This window comes from Manis pentadactyla, chromosome 6 (assembly GCF_030020395.1).
Source record: "Manis pentadactyla isolate mManPen7 chromosome 6, mManPen7.hap1, whole genome shotgun sequence".
Taxonomy (NCBI): domain Eukaryota; kingdom Metazoa; phylum Chordata; class Mammalia; order Pholidota; family Manidae; genus Manis; species Manis pentadactyla.
Window position 1 is genome coordinate 150,533,817 of NC_080024.1, and position 23,179 is coordinate 150,556,995.

The 23,179-nt window shown below is 33.3% G+C and overlaps 1 protein-coding gene and 1 long non-coding RNA gene across 5 annotated transcripts in view; one reads left to right on the forward strand and one right to left on the reverse strand.

The window, feature by feature from the left end:
- Window positions 1–551, forward strand: part of LOC118907786 (uncharacterized) — a 51,332-nt gene extending 50,781 nt beyond the window's left edge. Inside the window, exon 3 of the long non-coding RNA XR_005022953.2 lies at window positions 325–551. This is a non-coding gene — a long non-coding RNA (uncharacterized LOC118907786). The remainder of the gene's footprint in view (window positions 1–324) is intronic.
- The window catches only part of TMX3 (thioredoxin related transmembrane protein 3), a 38,972-nt gene that overhangs the window by 9,317 nt on the left and 6,476 nt on the right, over window positions 1–23,179 (reverse strand). For 3 of the 4 annotated variants that reach the window (XR_005022952.2, XM_036876754.2, XM_057504261.1), the window contains 11 exons: window positions 22,730–22,769; window positions 21,063–21,186; window positions 13,954–13,999; window positions 12,534–12,614; window positions 9,859–9,958; window positions 9,158–9,235; window positions 7,220–7,286; window positions 4,296–4,394; window positions 2,580–2,637; window positions 2,345–2,398; window positions 1,403–1,459 (listed from right to left, as the gene is read on the reverse strand). Coding sequence is in view for 3 of the 4 variants with exons in the window: in XM_036876754.2 (XP_036732649.2) it covers window positions 1,403–1,459; window positions 2,345–2,398; window positions 2,580–2,637; window positions 4,296–4,394; window positions 7,220–7,286; window positions 9,158–9,235; window positions 9,859–9,958; window positions 12,534–12,614; window positions 13,954–13,999; window positions 21,063–21,186; window positions 22,730–22,769 (804 nt within the window). In the remaining variant the exon portion in view is untranslated. Of the gene's footprint in view, window positions 1–1,402; window positions 1,460–2,344; window positions 2,399–2,579; window positions 2,638–4,295; window positions 4,395–7,219; window positions 7,287–9,157; window positions 9,236–9,858; window positions 9,959–12,533; window positions 12,615–13,953; window positions 14,000–21,062; window positions 21,187–22,729; window positions 22,770–23,179 lie in introns of those variants that run through there. The other variant, XM_057504262.1, reaches the window with a different exon arrangement.

The window sequence follows — 23,179 nt, forward strand, 5'->3', positions numbered from 1 at the left end:
TATTCCTACTTATAAACAACAGTTATAGGCAATGGGAAATGTACAAGTAATGTTTTCTACTTTGATTATTAAAAATTCAGGGCCCAATTTTTCAAGTACCTTTAGTAATTGTATAGATTCTTTATTTCTGTTTGTTTTGGTTTATTTATTATGTATTATATCTGGTAATTTATATCATTGGTAAACTCAAATTATTATTGGAATAATAGAGATAATAAATTGAATAAAAATGAATAAAGGTAATTCTACTTTATAATTTCAGGCTTTTAACTAAAAATTACGAACCTTGTTTTGGGTTTCTAAGTTCAGTTTTTATTTCCCCAGTGTTCCTACTTGGAAAATGGAAGATACTATTGAACCTAATACACTACAACAATGAATGAAGGCACCTGCTAAGTCTGTGCTACTACACCGAGCCAGAGAAGACCCAAACACTGCACAGTGTTGCTGCCTTTAGCTGGCCCTCAATGCCTCTGGACAAGTTCCATCTCTACAGAGTTTTCTCCACATTCGCTCCAGGGGCTATTTTAAAGTTCCACCACTCTCCTAAGCCCCACTTTCCTACCACCTCTTGTATTTACTATTATGCTTTGCCTGAAATGACCTCTCTGCATTCCTCATTCAACTAACTTAACCTTTAGAACTTAATTACTGCCTCCTCTGGCAAGCGTTTTCTGAGTCGTCTACCTTAGTGTGCACTGCGGTGTTTCCAGAGCTATTACACAGACATTTTGAGACAGTTCTATAACTACCCTGTTGTATGACCCAGTGAACTATAGGTTTTTGAAGACAGGAACTCTAATTTGTGTTTTTTGTACCAACAGTAGCAAAACAGCATATGACATACTGTCCAACCAAGAGGGTAGGTTCTTATTTGATGAATTCAGCATAGGTATGGGAAGTGTTTTCTAATATCAACTTTCTGAAGTGACAAATCAGATCTTTACATCAGACAGATAATGTTTGAAATTATTTTAAATATGCATATTTTCCCTAGTTATTTCAGTCTGTTAAAATAAATTCTAGAATAGCAATTAATTCTTAAATGCTAAACATTTTCTACTTAAGTTCCATTTATTCATTCAAACTGAGCTTAAGGTAAGGTGTGCATTAAACACAAACTAAAACTTTATAAGTTTTTGAATGATGTCTTCATTTCAAAATATGATAAATTATTAACACTGAATTGGGAGATAAATTTTCATAATATAGAGCAATATTAAACAGATTTAAAATATAAATTTAAGAACTAAAATAAAATATTTAGTGGGAGAATATCTGTACTAGCATATACCTAAGGTTTGCCGTTTCTTTTCGCTATTAGTCCTTCTATTTATAAGCAGAAATTTAAAATTGATAGAATTGATAGCAAAATCATTTAGTCATTTAGCACTTTACTTACTCCATCAGCAAGGTATTTATATAGTCATTTCCATCCATATGGCCAAACTGAAAATCCCTAACAAACAACCAAAAAATAAAAAATGAAAAAAAGAGAGAGAGCAATATTATATATATAAAAAGTAAATACAAAGAACTGAACTTTGGGACTTGGTAAACATGTAAATACTGTAAATATTTAACATATAAGCTACATAGAATAAATGTAAAAAAGGCCATGCAAAAATGTAAAAAATAAAGTGAATTTTACTGGCTTTTGAGATACAAGTACACACAGGTAGAATTACATAAATTCTAAGACATTTCTACTTGGTGTGTGTGTGTATATATATATATATGTATATATTTAAAAGGCAGGGCAATACAAGCTTTTCTAACTAATATGTTTAAGAAAAACTACCCACTTAGTTTTAAAAAGGAGTAATCAGAAGATGCTCATACTATTAACAGCAGATATATAAATACATTATCACTGATACATCATTAGAAAACCCAGAATAAAAAGGGAATACTAAATGATGTAACAAATTAGTACTGACTGCCTCTTATGACAGCAGCAAGTGGAATGATTTAGTACACAGCAAAAAACATCACTCATTTTTTATATTCTATTGTTGAGTTCCTATTACAAACATCATCTGTCTATATCTGACTTGTGATTAATCATTATCTCAAATGTGTGAGTATAGGTGGCTATTATTTTCTTAACACAAACTTACCCTAAATCCTATCAAGAAGCCAGTATGATGCAGTATTTTTTTTTTCTTTTGCTTGTAGGACATATATCAAAATTCAGTTTAGGCAATTCACACTGATAAGCAACATTCTATAAATTCACTTCAACAACTTGATTTACCTTAGAGTATATAAAATACTACTACTTTTGTTTTACTATATTACAAAACATAAAGATAAAGGAATCTTCCAGAATGAAGCCACCTACCTGTGGAATTGGTCTCTGTAATCTCTAGCAACTTCCTGAATAATTGACTTTAATCTGTAGAAGAACGAACACATAAATATTTCATTGCTTCACTTGAAAAATATATAATTATTCAATTATAATATCTGCTGCTAATACTGCAGGAAAAGAAAGATACTATATTAAGTTTACCTGAAGCCATGTAAAGTCTGAAATAGGTGATATTTAAGCTTAAAACTATTTCAAGGCACTATACCTGGTATGTTCAATTGATGTATTTTTCTCATCAATAACGGCAATAGCCACAAGCTTTCCTGAAATTAAGAATGACATATTTGAATTCAATAACCTTCATTACACAAACTTTTCAATTATTTATTACAGTTGTGAATTGAGAACTAGTAAATATTGTCTTCAGAATTTAATTCCAGTTATCATACAAATTATACTGAGTAACCAGTGAATTAGTTGACTCCAAGTGCTAAGTTCCCTCCCACCTCCCATCTCTAAGATTTAAATACTATTTAACAATTTATGTACTCAAATTATATATTTTTTTCACATAACCCACAAACTAAAATAAGTAGTCATTGAAAGCTAAAACCATAAGGAATGAGTTGGTAAATTTACTATTAATTACTGTAGCTCTAAAAGAATGGCAGATAAGAGAATGATTTTTACATTGCTGTTCCCTTTGGTACCATGGATCACTACTTGCTAGTAATACAACACTCAAATTTACATAATCCTAAACAGAGCAGTAGTCACGTTCATCTCTGATACCTGCTAGGAAGGCAGTGACATAGTCACCAGAGCGCTGGCAGTGAGGTCAGGGAACCAGACATGCGGGCCAGTAGCATCTATTAGCTTCCACCTGGGAGAGCAGTGGTGCAACACCACCGTTTATTCGCTGAGTCACTTAAACTTAATAAACTTCAACTTATTTTAGAAACTAACATCCATTTAGAGTTATTGGGGGAGTTGAATGAGATTACATGCACAAAAATACTGAGACAGTTTCTGACTCAGAGTAGGTATACAAATACAAATGCAGGATTAAATCCACAGTATTTCAGTACCATCCCCCCTCTTAATCTCTAATTCCATACTGCTCCAACACATCCTTAGACTCCACACAGTCTTGACTCTTCTAACTCTCAGCTGAAAACAGTTCACAGTGTTTACTTCCCCTCCTGAAATATTTCATTTACTGTTCAGTGTCTGGGTTTTATTGTGCTTGTTTAATTTTCAAATGCTTCATGAGTTTCTTTCAAAATGCCTACACCATGCAGGGAGGGTATCTTCCCCCAGGGAACAGTTTCTCATGAATTGATTTCACCATCACCGAGTACCAAGCATGCAGCTGGCACAGGGCTAGTTCCCAAAACCACAGCTAGCTTTTCACTCGTGGAAAGCACAGTAGAGTAGGAAAAATAATACACAACACATAAATATAATTTATATCACGCAAATAGATGTATGGTTAACAATTAGAAGAGTTTCGAAGGAAAGGAACATGATGTTATAAAAGAGTGTGACGGTAAACTAATGTGGTTGGAGGGGGGTCAGCAAAAGATGTTCCTAAGGAAACATTTGATCTGACTTTGACAAATGAACAGAGATTAACTACGTGTTTCCATGCCAAGAAAACAAACTATGTAAAGGTGCTTTGGTGCAAGGTGCATAGTCTTTTTAGCCTTTTTAAGAAACTGCAGTCAGTGGGGCTGTTACTATCCCGGCTGTTTTCCCTTTTAGTATCAGTTCTATTAGTAAACCCTCTCTGGCTAATCTTTGATTCACATACAAAGTATGTTCTTTGGTAACATTAATCTATATTCTCATAAAGCAGGACTGGCATTTCGGGTCTAAAGACGGAATGAAATTATGAAATTCATTTCCTACAGAATCAGATTTAAGTATTTAGTTAAGGAGAAATTCTGTAGAGTGATAGAGTTGTATATTCGCATGTTACCAGTGTCTCCGAGTTCATATAGGAGGAAGCCATCCACAGTAAGATAATTCTGAAACCTCTCCCTGTTGATCCAAGATGACAGATCACCATCTTCATACTCTTAAAAAACAATACAAATTTAGTAAGTTCTGGGTAAATATAACTTTAAAATACTTACAAGCTTCCAATCTAGCAATATATATAAAATGCCTTGACATAGGATCATCATCTTGAATTCACAAATTTCATTTTTAGAATCTATTCTAAGCAAACAATCAGATGTACAAAAGCATTAATGCACAAAGCAATTCTTCACTATGGCATTATTAAAAATAGCAAAATATAAATAATTAAAGGAAATAAATGAATTATCCTAAACAGGAAATAACTTAAATAATTACAGTACCTATTGAGAAAGACCACTTATAGATTTTAATAGTAATTAAGTGGGAAAGCAGACCACAACACAGTATTATAGCATGACTGTTAACATTTTATAAAATAAGGTATAAAAAAACTGACAGAATGATAAAATAAAGGCATATATTCCTACTAAATAGTTGTCCTGGGTTGATAGTTATCCTTGGATGACGGTATTATTAGTCATTTTCTGTCATTTGCATTGCTAAACAAAACATTTTCAAGTTATGAAACCTATAAGTAAGTGACATAACACCAATCTGACAGTATTTATTATGGATTTGGATAACAAACTAAAAAAGTAAACAGAGAATTATAAGTTGATATCTGGGCCACAATCTCCATTATAGGTCACAAAAGTGATAAATCTGAAACTCATTGAAAAATAAACTGTTGTCTTGAACCCCTATCCCAATGCTTCGAAACTCATTAAAAACACTAAATATTAGAATAAGCATTCGAAGTAAATTCTTTGTTTTATCTGAAGTCTTCAGGTAGGTTCTAAATACTAACTAGTGCATGTTAAAAAATGTGCTGTCCTTTCCAATAGCTATAGATACTTCATGTATCCTAAGCATGCAGGCCACCCATGAAAGCTGGAGAGATGACGAGGGGCACTTCCTTAGCCGTGCTCACAGAACACAGTCAAGTGTAACCAGATACGATCAGGCTTTTTCCAAAAAGGAGCAAAGTGACTTTCTGAGTTAAGAAACTCATAACTGAACTAGAACAACTGATTATTGTAACTTGGGGAAAAAAATCTCTTTAATCTTCTTTATTTATAAAATAGTAAGAATACTGATCTCAAAGGATTGTTGTAATGATTAAATAAGACAATATACGCTAAGTGCTCCTCATATGAAGAGTGTAGTAAGCAATAAGCAAAAAGCAATACAACGGAATCGGTGCAGATATGCATTATTTTTCCTCCTATTTTCATAGTGCAAGTACCTCTTAACTCCCTTTTTAAGCCTGATATCTAATACAGATATTCAATAAATATCTAATGAATGAGTGAATCAGAAAATGAATGAACTTGAGACTTAATTATACATCTATTCCTTTTACTAATACCATTCTTAGTTATCTCCTTTGTAATTTCAGGATATTAACTTATCTGCCCTACTCCGTACCCTCACAAATTTGGTGAGGATAAAATGAAAATCAAGTTAAGTACATAGATAGTACCTGCTGTATAAAATAAAACAAATAAGTGGTCCTTATATATATATAGCAAGAAATAAAATTCAGTTCTCACATTTAAAGATAATGAAGATAAAAGACTTTAGTCTTCACAACATGACTGTCAAGAAAATTAAAATACTCCCTTTAATAAAATAAAACAATAAAAATATTCCTTTTATTAGATGTTTTTCTATTCCTGTGAATTACTGGAACAATTAAAACTTTACAGCTCTCAAGTCATTCTAGTTTCTTTTGTTACAAAATAACAATACCCTAAAATGTTTCTGCAATGAATAAAATGTTTCCTATCTGTACTCTCCAACATGGTAACCAAAAGCCACAGAAGGCTACTTAGTATTTGAAATGTAGCTAGTGGGAAGGAGAAACTAAATTTTTAATTTGTATTAAACTGTAATTTAGAGTACTACCAAGACTGCTGTTAGGCAACATTGCATTCACATTTGCTTTTGATGGGGCTGTGTGGTATCTAATAGATGTCCAGTTTCCCTTGAAATTTAAAATACCTCCTAGTGCCAGTGAATTTGCTGCACTGCCCGAGGTACCTCAGAGCACAGTTTAGAAACTGTGTGAGTAGGTATTTGATAATGCCAAGGAATTACTGTTAATTCTGTTAAGTGTTATAATAGCATATGATTATCTAAAAAAAAAGTTCAAACTTTTTAAGAGATACATAATGAAACACTGACAAAATGACACTGGGATTTAAAATACTTCAACAAAGAAAAAAGTTGTTGAAGCAGATAGCAAGGTAAGGTCTTAGTAATTCTCTAACCCAGGTGATGGGTAAGTATGCAAGGTTTTATTATTTTATCATTCTTTTAACTATGACATGTGCTTGATAAAATAAAATATTTAAAAAATTAAGCAAGGGTTTCCTTACATCATGAAGAAATGTTGAATAGCAGGTTAGTGATTACTTCTGTCAGGATGGGAGAGAAGACCTAGAGTAAGGATACACCTGAGATCATACTACGAAGATGTTTTACTTATTCACCTTTATGTGTGTCTGAAATGTTAGATTGTTTTTAAAATTAATTTTGAATATATTTTTAAAGTAATGTACAGAAATTGCATAGGGCTCACTTCTTAAAAAGGGCATAGTGACCTGACAAAAAAAACCAAACTTATTGTAGGCAAAACCCAGAATGAAAGATGACTAGATGAAAAGCTAAAGTTGAAGGGTAAGAAAACCCGTCACTCATTCAACTAAGTTAATCAGTGGCTGCATTTACTACATCTTCCTTCAATACCTAAGTCCTGTAATAGACACAGCATTTTGATTTTAAAATGTTTATATGATTAAAAATTCTGGAACTTACCATCATAAACAAAGTAAGTTTCATCTTTGAAAACAACCACAGCGGGCATTTCCTTCAGTGTCACATACTGCAAAAATGAGAAGTGTAAATAACTTATCACTAAAAATATTTCACCTGTTGGCTATGATTTCAAAGATATTAGAAAAAAATTAACAATAACACCGTTACAAGCAGTTAACAAGTGTGAGGTCAATCCCAAGCTCACACGAGGACAGGCCTGACATCTCTTCACACCTCCCCTGGCACAGTGCTCCGTCTGCTGTGGTGAAAACCATGAATAGTCTCACAGTTGATAGACCTAATGATATCTCAGGAAGTAGAAATGAGAGGCACTCTGAGAAGAGCAGGGACTAAGAATCATCAGAAGGTAGGTCCAGTCCTTCCCCAATACTCCCAGGCTGACAGCGACCCCATTGCTTTACCTGGGAGTCGGCATCCTCCTTTGTAAAGTAAGAACACCGAGTCCTCACCTAACCAGGGAGTTAGGAGAATCAGATTGTTAACATATGTGGGAGCAGGTTTAAAATGTAAAATGCTTTATAAATGGAATTTATCATGGTAATTAATAATAATGGATTCATTCAGAAGGTACCTGCTTATACCTGTGTTGTAATTATTTAAAAATAGCAAAATTATAGTAGAGAAATCAACATCAGAGCAAAAGAGATATAATTTGGGTAAACTACATAGACTTATTACATGAGCATGGTAAGACTGAAATATTTAACAACAAATAAGCCAATAATTGACTAATAAAATAAAAATAACAATAAAAATAAAGACAGCTGTCCTGAGAAGATTAAAAAGGGGCTGGGGGGGTGTGGGGTAAGGAGGCATATCTTAGGTAATATATCTTTCACAAAGGTGCTTACAAAGTACTTTTTACCATTCAGCATTTCTCTCTCTGAGGGATATCCCTGAGACAGACTTACTATAATATTACTAAATAGCTGAAACCTTGCAGCCATCTACTTTGACATATTCCTCTTTCCTTGTGTACCTTTAAATTCACTATCTTACATTACAACTATTTGTCTACATGCCAATTTTCTCCATCCATCTTTAAGTATCCCGAAGTCAAAAAATTGCCTCAATTCATCTGTATATCCCCTTATTACACTTACTGGCATTTTCATAAATACTAATTTAAAGCTAAGGAAGCTCTCTGCATCACCAAACATTAAAATTCAAAATATAGGGAGAACATAAAATCATGGGCTTTTGTTCTTTGAGAATTCTCTGTGGAAGTAAAAATCCTCATATTATTCTGAAGTAGTACTATTCCCCCAGCAGACTTTTGCAACCACTTACTCAGAAGTAAAAAGGATGACAAATACTTCTATTTGCAGGAATAAAGAATAATTAAAGAAACTAGTTGAGAAGGCTAATAATAATAATAATAATAATAATAATAATAATAATACCTAATAACCAAAAAGTATGTCCTGGTAGCAGATGCTGTTTGTGCCCACCCAGATGATTAAGGTCATATGGATTTTGATCTAAGACATCCCATGGTTATACAAAGTCCAAGATGGTGTCAGGCCCCAGAATGCAGCAAATCTCTCACGCACTCCAAGTGAAGCTGTCTGGAAGACTTCACATATGAGGGCCCATCTGTGAAGATGGATTAGAATTCTCATCTCTAATACTAAACCATGATCCGCTGGACTTAGGGGACAAAAATGTATGAACAGTTCTGGTTCTAGGCCTTTCCATCATCTTACGGTACCTTAAGACATTCCAGAATAGTAGCTTGGGACCTCGGGGCCCACTGATTGCGAATCTGATGCCAGGTGTGGCTCTTCTTCCACCCTGTCATCCCTTCCCAGCCAAAAGGAAATGCATACACACAAAATACTGCGAAATGATGTTTCAGACCAAACTAAGTACACCTCAACGGAAATTAAGCCATTAAAATCCAGTTTTAAATATTACCTCAGGAACCACTTCTTCTGAGGCAGAAAAGAAATATGTATATACAATTAATTCTGAAGCTGCATCTATATATTTCTCCTGTGAAGATATAAATAGAAAAAAATGCGACTTTTAAGCATTAAGATCAAAATTCATCCCTCATTGAACACTCACTGCTAAGTAGCATCACCATCTCACATCCTCTTGATGCGAAAATATAATGTGGGATATAAGCAAATGAAATACATGTTTCTAAGGCAAAAGACAATTAAACTAAGTGCTTCTATACTCCTCCAAATAAAGTTCACTAAATAGAAGCTCAATTCATATCTATTAATTCAATTTGATGATTAGAGGAAGAGATGTGTGTGTATACACACATATAAAATAATCCTAGAACAATGATTTTTGCTTTTAAAGTTACACTCAAACTGCATTCTGCCATCTCAAAGAGCCAAAATGCTAAAAAGCAATACAAAATTTAAATAACTACATCAATAATAGGAGAAATATTAAGACAGGCAATTATTTATTTGCTTTTTATTTGTTTCATGAAGGTAAACATTATATAAAAAAGTATTTTTATTATAAAATACTTAGTAATACTAAGGTATTTCCAATAACAGTAAAGCACTTTTGAGGTTTTGGTGGTTTTGGCGATATAAAAAACTAAATTATAATACATCTTCATTTGTAGATTAAAAAATAAAGTCATCTGATACCTTTAAAGGTGACTCTCCACCTACATAAACGAAAAACACACGATGTCTCTTCTGCACATGTTCAAACATTTGCTGACTTGGAAGTGGCCGAATGAGAGCTCTGTTTGAAAACAAAACAAGCTTGCATTTGAATTAAAGATAGTACACAGTTTACTCCTATTTATATGATAGCCTATTGTGTCTAAAGTTATAAAATTTTAATGTTATATTAACTGCATTTTAAGTGTATCACCTAATCCACATAAATCTAATAAAACTATAGCCCATGACCACTCTTACACCCATATAAAAACATAGTATCCACAATTTAATCTATAGCTTTAAAAATAAGTTTCAGTTATGTCCCTTTAGAGAGCAGCACCTCAGCCAATATTTTGATAGGCAAACACAGAACTATAATCCATTTAGAGTCCTCAGCTACCAGCAAAACAATCCGCATGAGAATTATTTTTTTCTTTCACAATTTCACACAAACATACTGTGAGATACCTTCCCAGTTATTTATAATACTATGTTAAGAATGTTTGTCTTACTCTGTCCATTTAAATGCTATACAGTTTTAAAATACCCAAGAGGTTAAAATCTGTTTCATGTTATTCTTTTCAGGAAAAAAATAAAATGGAAAGTTGTATAGTACCTAAGAACCTCATAAAGAAAAAACAAAACTCTAGAAAGAGTTTTACTATACCAGCATATTTGCAAGCCAAATGGACTGAGAAATGAATTACATAAAAGATTATTATAAAACACATCACTTACAAAATAGTATTTAAAAAAAAAAAAAAGGGAAAGGCTTCTTTTAAGTGTGGTCTATCAGATTTTTCCTGCACCAAATTTGCAAAAAGAACAAAAAATATTTTGCAAAGGCAAACATATTTTCAACATGCACAATTTTTTAGATGCATTGCATCACTCTAGCCTCTATTTTAATACTTTAGTAATTAACTGGTAAGTGATGCAACTCCAGAACTGACTCCTGAAATTTCATTTGCAACACAGTCACCCTTAGTTACATCAGAAGAAACCCTTAAGCTTAAATTAAAACTCATTAAAAATTGCCAAAACCCAGACTAATCTAAATCATGGAGGAATAAAGGATATCCCACTACAATCCCCTCATACAAAGTTATCTCAAAATTTATTTATTCACAAAACAAACAAAAAATGAAATATGTAATCAATAAGAAAATACAGTGAAAATTATATTAAGCTTTGAAAACTTTAATATGTAAAGATTACCCTTAATGCTGTGCCTTTTCTCAAATAATTTAAGCCAGATGGTATCATGACACCCACCAAATCCATCTCAATACTGCAAAAGACTTACAGCTATGTAAAGCTATCCTATACTATGTCCTGCCAAACTTCTAAAAGAGTGCCTATACTTTGGAAGTCAATACAGGTATACCATGGTTATACTGCAGGTGTGGTCGCAGACTATTGCAATAAAGCAAATGTTGCAACAAGGTGAGTCAAATGAATATTTTGGTTTCCCAGTGCATATAAAAGTTATGTTTACACTTCAACTAAGTGGAGGAAATAAGTGAATTTTTAAAACATATTTAAAAAATTACACTTACACTATACTGTAGTCTATTAAATGTGCAATGTCATTATGTCTAAGAAAACAACATACATACCTCAATTAAAAAAGACTTTCTTGCTGAAAAATGCTGTCATCTGAGCTTTCAATAAACCATACTCGCTGATCACAAGTGACCATGACACATGTATAATGAAAAAGTCTGAATTATTGTGGCAATTACCAAAATGTGACACAGAGAGATATGAAGTGGGCAACTGCTGTTGGAAAAATAATGCTGATAGACTTGCTCAGTGCTGGATTACCATAAACGTCCGATTTGTAAAAAAAAAGTTATCTGCAAAGTGCAATAAAGCACAACAAAACAAGGTATGTCTGTATAGGCTAACTTATCTTGATTAATGTTCTCTTCAAGAAGTTCCACATAATCACATTAAATAATTACAAGCAACAACTTTCTTTATATCCCAGAAGGGTGTAGATTAAAAAAATAAAATCACCACATTCAAGCCACCAGGAAATGCTTATGCAAGCTTTTCTTTCCTTATCAGTAAAACCTCAGATATTTGTAGCTCAAACAAATCTCTGGGTTCTAACTGTATCATATTCTAAGTAAAATGTGCACCAATACCACACAGTTGGCATAAAGCAGCATCAGGAAAAGTATTTTAGCTATATCTGCAAGGCATTTTCCAGTATCACAGGCTAGGGACTGGAGCCCAAGTCTATGCAGGACAACTAGACTGTGGAGGTTTCTTTAAAACTCCGAAAGAAAAGCCAGCCAATGTGAGCCACGCAGTACAGAAGCAAAATTATAATAAAATAAAGTAAAAATTAAGTTTTCACAAAGTTGTTAGAAGTAATTAAATTCTGAAAATGTATTACAAATCCAAAGGGAGAAAAAAACCTTCACATGCAATGAGTTTAAATGTGAAATCAGTGAGTATAAAATAGAAATCATGGTCCCTTTTTTCCCTTTCAAGGTTCTCTTTGCTATATAATCCTATAATAAACAGACAAATTTTATTCAGGTTAAGTCCTTAAAAAATGTGCATTCAGTATGGTCTTTCAAAATACATTTTGTTTTCAGGTATTAATATCATAAAAAAGGCCTTTCCTAGTAAGAACTTACCCAGATACTCTGTGAGCAAACTCAATAATATCATCTTTAGTTCGTGGTCCTCTATAATTATATGCCAAGTCCCCCTTTAATCTTAAAAAAAAAAAAAAAAGGCAAAAGCCTGGATTATTACAACTGCTACAGTACTTAGTGCTAATCACTCTTTTGTAACATAAAATTACAGTATGTGAAACAGTAAATGCAGGAGTTTTAAAAGTAGCATAACTGTAAAATACAATAGACAACTGTCTTCAGGGGACCAACAACTCAAAAATATAAAGAAAAAGGCTGTGTTTTATTAAAATTTCATGAAAATATTTTACTCTCTGTTTGATAGCTGCATTGTGTCTATACCTTCTGAAAAATGAATAACCTACACATTAAACAGTTTGTCAAAGCACTATAATTTTCACTTTCTATTACAAGGTGAGTAAAAGGACAGGGAATTGAAAGTATTTTGGTACAGATAAAATGAATTTTAAGCAATACAACATAATAGTTACTTGATAGATACTCCAAACTTACAGAGTAAAACAGTGAACAGAACACTTCTATAAAGTTAGGTAATTTTCCAAAAATCTGCCAATGAATTCTGTGTCCAACTAACTGAGATGATAAAAAAAATTGTCAAAGCAAAATAGAACATTTATATTTAAACAGAAAGAATAGAAAGGATAATTTACTTAACACAAGAAAGTAAAAGAACTTAGCAAAATTTTTTTAAAAGTGCAGGAAGGAGGGAGTTCAGCACAAAACCCAAGAAATAAAATTTAACTAGAATTAGTGAAACTGTGAAGTTTGAGATTTTCAAATACTGAAATAAAAACTTAGTTTGTTACAAAAATAAATTTAAAAATAATTTCTAAACTCCCATATTATCAAAATAAGGATAGAGCTCATGAGAAAATTCAATAAATTCATGATTATACTATATAATTATGTAATAAATCCTTTAGAATTATCACACAATTTCTCCCAACTTAAGCCCTCTACATTAGACTGCATCAAAACATATTGATTAGAATTAACACCCGTCAATGATTCTCTGTATTTATTTCATCTTTAGTAAGTATTTAATTGTAGAAATGTAAAATTCATTAGGAGACATAATTCACATGATAAAGCAAACTGCACACTTGATCTCCACAAGAGTAAAAGACCTTTTTTAATGCACACATGTACACCTTGTTCTACACAGTGCCTGCCACACAGTAAGCACTCAAAATAGGTTAGGGGATTAGCCATGAACACCGCATTACTTAAATACAAAGAAAAACATAAAGATACAGCCCCTCTCCTTTGATCACCTACAAAGAACTGCTGAACCCAAATTTTTAAGCCTCCAAGGAAGCTACTAGAAATTAATACTGATAAGACGTAAGTAGAGTGAACTAATAAAAATACACATATAAACATACAACACTCAACTTACAGCTTAATTGTTGGATAACCTCGAACTCCAAACTCTGAAGCAATGCCTTGATAAGAAAAAGAATAAATAATTCTAAATTTTTTTAAATGAGAAACTAGGTAATAAATGAGCCTTTTACTTAAAAAAATATAGAGAGTTATATGAACCCATATAGATACATTGTTCTTAAGTCTTAAGAAAGGAATATAAACACACAAAAAGAAAAAACATGACATTCTTGTACAAAGCTATTACTTAATAATCTAACCTATGGCCTGCACAAACCGCTATGACAAAATAAATAAATGGCAAAAAAAGTTAAAATCTTATCTCTAAAGTACTTATTTTAAAAGATACTATTGTTAAAATATATGTTATAATATATATATTTTATAATTGTATTTTATAAAATATATATATCTATAGTTAAAGTGTCACTTCTCATTTGATTTCATTTTCTAGGACAAGTATTTCTTCTAGGTCTCAATTACTCTTAAAAAAAAAGCACAAGCCCATCTCTATCCTTTAGTGTTTTCTGAGGATAAAAGGAATGCATTAATTTTAATTTTAAAAATATAAATCATATTTGCAAAACTAATTTCTGCAGTCAATATATGATGTAAAAGTAACTTTATCTACTTGTTTCAAAAGTTTCTCCTTAAACCTAGAATAACTCCAATTATCTCAAAGATTATTCTGAAATCCTCATGTTAGTTAAAGTGAGATATAGTTGCTATGGTGGTATATTTTTGATGGAAAGAAGAAACAAAAATGAAAACAATATAAAATTAGGACTGAGGAGGTAGAGAATCACGGTAGCAAATTAATACTACATTACTTTACATTACATTACAGATTCAAGACAACTAGGACAGGAAAAGAAATTAAATATTCCCAGTTATTAGACAATATACAACATATTTACACAACTATACTAGTATATGCAGAGTATACTGTGTTTACTCATATGAGCTCTCCCTTTGTTAATTTTCCTTATTTCTAGGGTATTTTCTTACCACAGTTGGGTGTAAAGAAACTACTTCTGAGTAGAAACACAAAAATGATTTGGGGGAGATTATATGAATAAAGTAGGTTCTTAATGCCCCCTCCCCTCAAATTAAGGAGGAAGAAAAATACAAGCCCTTATTACTTTCAACTAAAACTCATTAAAACTGCCAAAGTGTAAGACTAATGTAATTGACTGGAGGTGGGGGGGCATATCCTGTTACAACTCTTTATGTAATTTATTGTAAAACAACTCAAAGAAAATGAACTATGCAATCAATGGGAAAATACAATGGGGTAATTTACAGCCTGATGTTATGGTTCTCATAATAGGCTTCAGAGAGAAAATCCCAGCTCCACATTTAACCCCATCACTACATTTCCTTGACCTCAGTTTTCACATCTGTTAAGTTGGAGATGTAGAATACCACCCACTCTAGAGTCCCTGGCTCCTTGAGCATTAACCTTTATTGCTGTCTAATTTCAATTGACAATGACTCCTGAAACTTCAAACTTAGATTTCCCTAGAAGAAAATGGTTGTAAAATATGAAAACACACACACAAAACATGGGTTACAGGCATGCAATGACCAGGTTAGGATACTGGCTTCTCCATTTACCATCTAGGCAGTTCTACATAAGTTCCTTCTCCGATCCTGCTTTCCCTCCTGAGAATACCACTCATCTTGTAGGGCTATGGGTGGATTTTAAAATGAGAAAACATGTGGGAAAGAACCTAAGAGATTCTGGCATATAGATACCCTCAAATGTTTGGTTTATTTCCTTTCTATTCTTAATCCTGATCTCATTATTAATTATTTGCTGACAAATTAATGTACAGATATTTTAATAAGAACTAGTACATGTAGAATATCTTATAACTGGCTTTAATATATCTTCAACTACAACTCAATATACAGTTTTGTGAGGGGGCAGAAGATTGCTAATTTATTTTTTAAATATTAATACATGGGAAGATTTGGTAACTTGTTTGAGAGCAAACATTAGATAGCAGGGCTGAGACTGAAAATCAAATCCAAGTTTAAATTTTTTCTTACTAGAAAAGAATCGTTTGTTTAGAAAATAGATCAATTGCTTCACAAATTGAAGAACCCATTTGTAACATGAATAACTTCTCCTGAAATTTTGTAATTTTAAATACTCATAAATGAGATTAAACATGAAACCCTCTATTTAATTTCTGATTTCTGCTTGAATGATAACAGCTTGATGGTCGAGACAGGCGTGGATGTGAATCATGCTGTGACCTTGGATTCTGGGCCCAGTGTTGCCTCTAACTTTGGTGTAAAATTAGTCATTTCACCTCTAATTACCTTCTGCTACTTCATCTAAACAATGGCAGGGAGGATAGAAGTGAGGAGTTAAGACTTAATCTGAAGTCCTTTTTAGCTAAAACTACAATTTTTTTTTTCTTAGTATTTATTGACTGTCTCTAAGTATCTAACATGGAAAGGGAATAAATATAGTGGTGGTCTGTGGGCAGTTCTGCCTTCCAGGAGACACTGAGCAACACGTGGAGGCAATTTTGGTTGCCGTAACTTGGGGGGTGGGTGGAGAAGGGTGCTAATGGTGTCTAGTGGGTCACCAGGCATGCTGCTAAACGTCCTCATCAGGCATGCTGCTAAACGTCCTACAGTGCACAGGAACCCCCCAAACAAAGAATTATCTGACCCAAAATGAGAATACTGCTGAAGCTGAGCAACCCTGAAATACAGTCATTGACCAAATGATCTTATAACCTAGGAAGGTAAAACTAATTTACAAATATGATCTGTGAAAAGGAAATCAGAGTAAGAATGTTTTGGCTAAATGCTGTTGGAAGTTTATACATCTCAGAGAGGTAAGACATGATCTTTATCATAAAATGATGTCACACTTACACTGAGGAATAAATAGAATTTCAGTGATTTCATAATAGAAATCAATATACCACTATAGGTAGCATCATAACATATTTTAATTTCTGGGTAAGAAACAATTTGAGTACTCATTTTTGAAGGGAAATGTACAAAAAAGGTAAAATTACATACCTGAATTCACATTAGACATTATGCAACATTTTTATATTGATTATAGTATTAGTTAAAACCATGTGTCAAGAAGTTTTTGGTACAATTCTAAATACACAGGGCAAGATAAATAGCAATTCAAATTTCTCTAGTTCAATAATTCTATACACAGAAATGGTTGGACTGTGATGGCATTTACTTCCAATCTCTGCAATTACAGGTTGAAAAATAAGCTACCTTCAAATACTGTAAGAGATTTCCTACACTTGGTCACTGGATAAGTCTATCCCACCCCACAACACAATCCTATTAATAACTACCTATCCATGAAAATAACACCTAATTTTTTATTGGATTTGTGATTTATTTTTAAGTTGCTTTTAACTGAAATATAGTTTATATACAGTATTACATTGGTTTCAGATAAACACCTTAGTGATTCATCAATGATACATATACTAAATGTCCACCATGACAAGTGTAACTGCCGTGTGTCACGACACAAAGGCATCTCAGCATGTGAACAGATGAAGGGGAAGATGATACCCTCACTCTGAGGTTCTCCAACTTCAGCATACAGCAGAGCCACCTTAAATCATGCCAAAACACAGATTCTTGGGGCCCAGCCTCAAAGATTTTTGTTTGGTTGGGCAGGAGTGGGTCTTTGGAATCTGGATTTATACTGAGCACCCAGGTAATCCTACTGCAGGCAGGCTGCAGACTAAATGCTGAGAAGTGACCAATGGGCATGAAAGAGCGCCTACCAAACAGCCAACCCCGCATGACTCTATAGTTAGACACAGACTCATCTGGACCGACAGCTTTAAAAATTCATTCCTTTACCTGTTTGATTCCATGTTCTATTAAAATGCCTGTATTAGAGTTCCTTGAAGTATTTAAGGAACCTTTAAGAATTATATGCCAAAAATCTATTTGTAATCTCTAGACAGTAGGTTCTGAATAATTTTATTTAATACTAGGAAAATAATTCTTTCTCTCCACAGCACACAAAAACCTCCTCGATTTTATAACAATGTGGAAAGTGCATCCATCATGGACATCAAATGCAATCTAACACCTGACAATTTACTTAGGCTTACTGGTTACTGTCTCTCCCCACAGGAATATAAACTCCATGAGAGTAGAAGTTGGTCTGTTTTGCTCACTGACATATCACCAATGCCTAGAATGTGCCTGGCATACGGTAAGAACTCATTAAGTATCTGCTGAATGAATTTGGACTCTCCAACTTTTTGACAAAAGGATGACTTTTCAATAAACTATGTGTGTATAATTAAATAGTTACAAGGATTTACAAGTGAGCATCACTTGCAGGTTGAGGATCAGGTTGAGAAAGGGAGACGTTTAGTATTTCACATCCAAAGGGTAAAGTAAATACCTGTTCCCCTTTTCTTTCCCCAAAGCTGGATGCTTTGCTTGAAATATGTGCTATGCATCTTTGACAGAGTGGAGGGGGGTTGTCCTATTAATTCAACAAAATGTATAACACAATGCTTAATGAACAAGAGATAAAATCTATACCAATCATATATCAGAGGCAAAAACTTAACCTTTTAATGGTTTATATCAAATTAAATAAGTCCCACTATAGAGTACTTAAAAAGTTACAAACTGTAATTGAAGTCTTAAGAACTGTAAGAACATTGTTTTTTGATCACAGCACTTAAAACACTTTGTTCTCTAAACCACTCAGGAACAAAGTCTTAGCTGTTTTTTCCCTGATCACAATGCCACTGAATAAACAGTGGCACACAGGGACATATAATACATACTGAATAATAATGAATCATACACTATAAAAAATAATTTGAGTTAATGTAAACTATTATCACTGTAGCATCACAAGAGTAATTCATTGGTAAGATTTTTACTGATTTACAGGTATTGTTTTTCTCATTGACTATTTTTCTTTATACTTCCACATTTCTTTATGCATTTTTTTTTTTTACTGTATTACTCCATTGAATGACTCAAATGATCACAAGAATTGGCCATGTTTTAAGACTTTATTGCACCTGGTGGCTTGTTCATCTTTATTCCTCTATTAGACTATACGCATTTCGAAAATGAGAAGCATTTGTTTCCGTATTTCTTTAATCTCTAGAGACTGGTACAGAGCTTGACAAACAGTAGTTAGCAAATCTGAGTGAATGAATATGAATGAATGTATGTGTAGCATGTTTAATCAACATATATAGCAACATATATTCCAGACACAAGAACACTTTCATGAGCAACAGCTGAAAGGAATAATTTCTTAAACATTGTTAAAAGCTTATTTCAGTAACTATTCAAGCATGTTATTCTCTCTCGTGCCAACTGCTCTCTTCTCCTTCAAAGTCTCAAACACTCATGTGTGACTCAGTAATTCCCGCTCTAACATCTCACACCTCACCTGCACAGTAGTTCCCTGTGCCCAAACTTTAATAAAGCAAAATAACATAAATTCAAAATAGTTGCTAACATGAAACACACACAATTAAGGTAATCATTCTTTTTTCCACATAATCAGTAGTGGTGTAGTCCAGGAACTATGCTAAGAATCCTATACTTTTGTTTTTGATGGTTCTTCTCTCTACCACAGAGCTGGTCTATCACATCTGTGATTTCATCCTCGAACAGCATTCTACATCAAGATGCATACAAGAGTCAAATTAGATGATCTTGTCTCCAACTGCTCTTCTTTTCCATCCTATATGTTGCTTCCAGAAACATTTTTATCAAGTCATTTGACTTCTCAAAATGTGTATTACCTATTAGTTGACAACTGATAAAATCCAAACACTCTGTCTGACTTGGGAGACCCTTAAAATCTAGTCTTATCCCTTAGCATCTTAGATGTGCTAGCTACTGCACTAAGTATTTTGAATATGAAACATTAATGCAATCCTGAGGATTACCACTCTCCCATTTATAGATACGGAAACTAAAAAACACTTCCCCAAAGTCACAAGAGTAGGACATGGCAGAGTTGGAATTAAAGCACAGGTCTGTCTTGTTTCAAAGTTGTATCCTGCATATAATCCTGATTTCCTAAAAAGAAATATGCATTACATCTTTCCATTTTCCTCATTGATTAAAGGGAAAGAGAATCTATATTTATACCACAAGGGACTGGACATGTGCTACTTCACTCAAATCTTGAAAGTAACCAATAAAAGGCACTTGGCAATAAATCTTCACCAACATGGACAAAGCTCAGAGATGTTAAGAAACTTTCCCCATGCTACACTGCAAAGGCAGCAGCAGAGCCAGGATGCGAATCCAGCTCTGCTTTCCAACGCCACGCTCTTTCCACCTGTCTATGATACCACATACTTCGGTAAACCTAATTTCTCTTCCCAAATCCTTTAAGACAGGCATGAATAAACATTTTCTTTAAAAGTTCAGATAATAAATATTTAGGCTTTGGGGCGTATAGTCTTTGTTAGAATTACTCAATTCTGCCACTGGAACACAGAAACAGCCACAGATAATAGTAAACAAATGTGTGTGGCGTGTCCAGTAGAGTTCTATTTACAAAAACGGGCAGTGGCCCAGATTTCACCCATGGGCTGTAGTGTACCAACTTCTGCTTTAAGACGTTCTACTGTCTGTGCACTTATTAAGCTCATTTTCACCTCTAAGGCTGTGCTTTAATATACGCTCTAATGTGAATATATTCCTGATCCTCACCTGTATTTATCCACACTCACCTCACCTTTCAAGCTCCCATTTAGTCCTCTACCATGCCATCTTAGGCTACTCAGACAAAAGACTCATTCTTAATTCACAGAGCAACACTCGAATTTCTTAGATGCCTCAGGTAAACTGATTATCTCAAGTAGATTCAAAGTAGTAACAAGGGCTTATACATCTACGTTAGGCATAAGATTACCATATTCTGCATATTACACATTCAATGACTAATTCACTTAACTCATGAACTATATACAGTCTTGTATTATTAAAATAACTTGAATTTTACATAACAAAAAAATAAGAATGTTTCTTCATCCTACCTTGAATACAATCATGCAATTAAAACATTTTTATTATTGGAACAGTAAAACAGTAAACTGAGTAATTGCTTACTAGAATAGGAAGTGGCGTCCATCTTTCCAACTTTGACTGGAGAGCCAATGCTTTTCATCTCAACAGCAACTTCATTCCAAATTGGTTCCAGTTTTTTACAATGGCCACACCATGGTGCATAAAACTTATTAAAAAAAAAAAAAAGACAGGCACTAAAATATTGTGGCTATCAAATTTTTTAAGTATTTCTTTGACCAAAGGCTCTGATGATAATAACCTGTTTCGGTCAACAATGTCTAATTTTTTTTTAAATGGTTACATAATAAGAGATAAAACACACACACATAAGCTTAGATAAACTCCTAGTATATACTCCACAGATACTACTTCATTTAAAATGACTATTGATACCTACTTAAAATAGATACATAATTTACAATAAAAAGTCTTTGTTTCAAAGTTGAGCATCTGTTATACATAAAACGAAATCACCAAATACACACATTCTTTCATTGTTAATGATGAACATCAATCTGTTTCTATTATAAAAAACAGAAAATCATAGTAAGTTACAATACAAAAATTGTAATACGAAAATCACAAGAGGTGCCCCAAACCTGACCATTGGTAAGACACGGGAGGTCATTAGATGGTTGGTCTGGCACAGGGACAAGTCAGGTTAATTAATCTAAAACCACAGTTCTTCCCCCTCCTGCAGAAGCACCAGACGGCGGGACAGTACTTCCATTCCTCTAGTTAAAGGGTTTAACAAACTGATTGTTGTACTTTCGTGAAATAAGATTTATCTATTTTTTAACACTGTTGTATGGAAATGTTCAAGCATACACAAAAGGAGAGAGAAAGAATTAAACAGTGGGCCCTCGTGCCCCCTTGCCAGGCTTCAGTAATTGTCAACTGGGCTATTCTTCCTCCATCTCTTTTGGTGCCATGCTTCTTTTTTACCATGTTAAAGGACATGTTAAAAGGAATCCCAAGACTTAAAAACACTTCAAACTTGAAAGCAAGGAATGAAAATGAAAATTTGATTTTGTTCCCTATTAAGATGAAAATATGATTTTGATTGTCAATTGCTATTGACATATTCAATCTCTTGGACAATATGAGAAAACAATACATTCTGTAATAAAATCACACCATAATCTCTCTGAGACATAATCCACAAGGAAACCTCATCAAAATTTCATTAAAACAGGTTCTCTTGCAAGGAAAGTTAAGGTTCTGAGGTTCATTTAAATACAAAAACCCAAATAGTACTACCTGAGAAAAATTAAGTAATACACATAGGTACTAACTACATGGCAGCTGACACTTGAACACAGTAGGGGTGTGGGGCACTGAACCCTGGGCAGTCGAAAATCTGCATTATAACTTTTCACTCCCCAAAACTTAATTACTAATAGCCTACTGTTGACTGGAAGCCTTACTGATAACATGAATAGTCAATTGACACATATTTTGTATGTTATATGTATTATATACTGTATTCTTACAATAAAGCTAGAAAAAATACTTTTCAAATTGTTGCAAATCTCCAAAAGACTTTCCAGTATATTTATTGAAAAAAAATCCACATATAAATGGACCTGTGCAGTTCAAACTATGTTGTTTAAGGGTCAACTGTATTACCATATTTGTGTGGAGGAGATTAGAAAATAATACTTAAAAGGTAGGGGCAGTTAATCAGTACAAAAAATTTATATACTCACATCCACAAGCCATATATCATCTTTTCGATTGTCTTTAAACCTTAAAAACAAAAATAAGAAAATAAATCTTTGACTATATGTTTGTTTCTACTTTACAATTGTACAGGTGGGAATAATAAGTTGATAAATATAGGAGCATAGAACAAATTCTTTCAATAAATTTTTAAAATTTTTACTCAGTGACCTGTAAATCTTATCCATTAAACACCTTAACAGAAGTAGAGAACTGTTAAAGTAATTAGGAGTAAAGAATAAAAAAAATTAAGGTGGGACTTGAGAGAAACACAGATGCATGCGTCCGCTCTTAGCCACTCTGCTGCGCTTGCACCTGTGCATCGCAGTCAACAAAGGAGCAGAGGCTGCTATTCTCACAAAGGTCTGCTTGCGAGATCGGCCCTCCGCTGACATCTGGGAACTAGAATTTCAGGCAGGTTCCCACTTCCTGATAAG